This window comes from Chiloscyllium plagiosum, unplaced genomic scaffold (assembly GCF_037043375.1).
Source record: "Chiloscyllium plagiosum isolate Xiang-an unplaced genomic scaffold, Cpla_swu_hap1 HiC_scaffold_37, whole genome shotgun sequence".
NCBI lineage: Eukaryota > Metazoa > Chordata > Chondrichthyes > Orectolobiformes > Hemiscylliidae > Chiloscyllium > Chiloscyllium plagiosum.
In genome coordinates this window covers 86,683,438-86,687,263 of record NW_028270175.1, presented here as the reverse complement: position 1 = coordinate 86,687,263, position 3,826 = coordinate 86,683,438, and the positions used below count along the sequence as shown (strand labels likewise).

Genomic DNA, 3,826 nt, shown 5'->3' with positions numbered 1-3,826 from the left:
GAGATAGATGGATTGATAAAAGAGTCGGTAGACAGATAGAGAGTTGGGCAGATTGCACTGTGGCTTCAAATGAGAGCAGATCGTGCAGCAAGAAAGGCCCCATTTGAATTCCCTCAAACGTTGTTCACAATATATAATGGCGATAAATCATGGAGAAGCAACGCCTCACAAGTCTATCTTCACATTTTAGAAGAAATAAACATCAGATTGCAGACTAGTGTCACATTCAGAACATTTTACTCCCTCCGACCTAAACAGTCAGTAATTAAAGTGAGTTCCTTCCCGGTACATTTCCAAAATTTACAAGAGTTGACTGATCCAAACTCCAGTCTATAATCCCTCCATTGACCAGCACAATATTCATTAATCTCCGGTCGCTGGGTAGACACAGCCCTGATGACTTCTGACTCATGACTACATATGATTCGTCAATGTATGACAGAGTTCCCTACCTCTGTCTAACCCAACAGCACCCTCACCATTGTACTTACTGCGCCAGATTATCAGTGAGTGAGCACACTGGGAGTTAGTAGATGCCCATCATAGGACCCATGGGAATTGTTTGTTGGTCATTATTGGATCCACTGTTGAGTTCTAATCTGGAATCTATCAGTCCTAGCAATGTTTAATTAATTTCGCTGCAAGACTGAAGGGATATGTCACTACATTCTTGAACTGTCCTCTAAACTTAGCTTGTGTTATGGCGTAGATGCCAGTGTTTGTGCAGCAACTCAGAAGTTGGAGGATGAAGCCTAAATCTATAAGATATGCAGGTACATAGGAATGGACACGCAGATCATCAAATCGCTCAAGTATAGATATCACTGTAAACACTGCCCACAACAGGATGAAATTGCCAGAAATAGCAAACAGTAAAATAATGGATTTCCTTCGATTCTCCATCTCAGTGTCTCTGGGACTCTCTTTATTTCTGTGAGCCCAGAGTCTTTTGCGGGCATTGCTGCTCACTAAAATGTGTCTGACAGTGAAAACGTTGTGCTGCAGGATCATTGCAAATGGAAGGCAGGGTGTGATAATGTCGTTAACAATTTCAATTGCAGCCCATAATGTCAAATTAGTATCATCCAGATTCAGACCACAAAACACAGGATCATTCAGGAAACGATACCTATTGTTGTACATAAAATACCAGATTATGTTCTTTAAACAGCTCAAGACAGTCACTGTTCCTAGAACCACAGCTGCTGTTTTCTCACTACAATACTTAGGTTTCAGCTTTTGGTAGCAAATGGCCACAAACCGATCGAAGGTGAATGCGACAGTGAACCAGACAGAGCAGTCTGTGACTGCATAAAGCAGCACAGCGTGAATGTTACACATATCCAGATACTCCAGGAAAATAAAGTGTTCTGGAAAAAGAATGGGAATATGCCAAAATATCAGGTCGAGGAGCACCACCAGCAGATCTGCCATTGCCATGGTCACGAGGTAGCAAGTGACACATCCAGCGAGTCCACACTTTCCTCGGGAAAGTATCACAATCGTTATTACGTTAACTGAGAAAGTAAACACGGTTATTATATAACATGATATCTACGGCAGGTAACAAAACATTCAGCATTCACTCCCTCCACGACTGACACACAGTCGCAGCAGTGTGTACCATGTCAACGTCACACTGCCATTTTCTCCAGCAGCATGTTTCCAACAGATGATCGCAGTTGCATGCATGAAAAAAGGTAGTAGACACATTAAACTCTGAACCCCGTACGTTCCAAATGAGTCACACACATACCATTGAGTTTGAAATAAAAGTGGCCATTCATTCAGTGTCGCTGCATCAAAATGCAGGAATCCATTACAAATGGCACTGCGGGTCCCCTTTCCCAGAGGTAATGCAACATTCAAAGAACGAAGCTCATCATCACATTTCCTTGGACGATTGTAAACGTGGGGACTGTACATGAAGGCCTGGTTGCATCTGAATTGGATGGACACCAATATCCGGCGCGTACATTTGCCAGCACTCTTCAGAAGGTATTCAACTGGATTGGCGGGGGGATGGGAACTGGAGCTGCAGATCCGATGACGGAGAAGGTAGTGAACAGTCAGATACAGAGTGAATAGAGGCTGTGAAGAGGGATAAGGATAAACAGCAGGAGAATCGACGTTTCAGGCCGGAGCACTTAACCAGGAGTGCTCATTTCATGTCGTCGTGAGGCGCATGTCATGCCTCAGAAAACTCATTCAATTATTTTAGGGATATGATAAAACACATAAATGTATGTTGAAAAGTGGATGTGATGTACATGGGCTTCAGCAAGACGTTTGATAACGTTCCTCACGGTAGGTTCTTTGAGAAAGTAAACAGGCATAGAATACAGGGAAATCTGCCTGTCTTGGTACAGGATTGGCTGGCCCACAGAAGCCAGGGGATCTTAGTAGGTGGAAAGTATTCAGCCTTGGAGTTTGGTGACCAGTTGTGTGACACAGGGATTGGTTCTGGGACCTCTTTTCTTTGTGATTTTTATAAATGACTTAGATGAATAAGTGGAAAGTCGAGTTAGTACGTTTGCCATAGTACGTCTGACATCGGGTTACAATTCACCATACACAACTAAGGAGTGAGGAGGAACTAATAACACATATACAGGAAACAAAAGACTAAGTCGAAGGACAGAAGGCAACATTCAATTCGGGAGAATAAGAAAGAATTTAGAGAATTGATGACAGAGATTAAAACTTACGTGGGACACTAACAGCAGCAAGTAGTGGGAAGTAGATCCTCTCTACCTCCTGAAATATATCCTGTATGATGATCGCCTCCCCATAGAATGAAACTAGACCAGCCAAACTCATGATGCCTCTGCTGTCGTTGGGTGAAGAGTAATTCTGTAGAGTTCAGTCAGCACAAGTTGATGTCAGTGATGGGAAATCCTAAATAGAGCAGAGAGGACAATCCCGGCGAGACAATGTTCTGTTTTTGTTTGCTGAGCTGGCATGAATTCATCGTGAACACCTGAGCTCTGTTAATGGAGTTGTTTACTGCGTTTAAAGTCACTGGGCAAATGATTTCAATTAACGCCCTTTCAGGTCAAGGTTTTCTGTGGAAACAAAGTTCAGTGATGAAAGTATTTTCTGAGTGTTACAGTGTGCTCAAGTCACGGTTTCAACCAATTTGAGAGTGGAAGACAGGTCTGTCGGTGCACAATGTATTGTGTGTGTGTGTGTGTGTGTGTGTGTGTGTGTGTGTGTGTGTGTGTGTGTGTGTGTGTGTGTGTGTGTGTGTGTGTGTGTGTGTGTGTGTGTGTGTGTGTGTGTGTGTGTGTGTGTGTGTGTGTGTGTGTGTGTGTGTAAAATTCTGTGTATTAGACGGTGTACTGAAATGGGAGGAACCAATCATTTTTACACACCAAGGATTGTATAAAGGATTCTTACACGTTTGATAAATAAGACATCTTTTGCTAATTCTAAGTGCTGTTTACACAACTGCTGGGAGGCCTAGGTACAGAGGAGTTGACGCCAATGGTTGTGGCCTCATTAGAAAAATAATTAGATCTTTGCCCGGCAGCATGCTTAGTTATTAAATTAGAGTCATTCGGATTTACAGCACTGAAAACGACCTTACTGCCCATAACTTTTAGAATCACCAAAAACAGCCAATGAACTTGTTGCCTTCCATTTTCCAGCAAATGTTCACGTAGCCTACTATACCGTGACATTGTAAGTACACTTCTCAATATTTCTTAAATGCTTTGACGGTTACTGCCAACAACAATCTTAGAGGTTGTGACTTCCAGATTCCCACCGTCTCTGGGGATGTAATGTTTTTGCCTCACATCTCCTTAGAACCTTCTTGTTTTCA

General features: G+C 42.7%; 1 protein-coding gene across 1 annotated transcript; it reads right to left on the bottom strand.

Annotated features, from left to right (window-relative positions):
- Positions 1–615: 615 nt before the first annotated feature.
- On the bottom strand, positions 616–2,820 carry LOC148139863 (putative G protein-coupled receptor 139). Its single transcript, XM_087980688.1, has 2 exons — positions 2,709–2,820; positions 616–1,517 (listed from the first exon to the last, which is right to left on the bottom strand). The coding sequence occupies exons 1-2, from the start codon at positions 2,818–2,820 to the stop codon at positions 616–618; spliced, it is 1,014 nt and encodes a 337-aa protein (XP_087836814.1).
- Between the last annotated feature and the right edge of the window lie 1,006 nt (positions 2,821–3,826).

Coding starts and splice junctions, on each gene's coding strand:
- LOC148139863 (XM_087980688.1), bottom strand. CDS start 2,820: ATGAGTTTGGCTGGTCTAGTTTCATTCTATGGGGAGGCGATCATCATA. Junction 1,518..2,708: donor TGCTGCTGTTAGTGTCCCAC/GTAAGTTTTAAT, acceptor TTACTTTCTCAG/TTAACGTAATAACGATTGTG.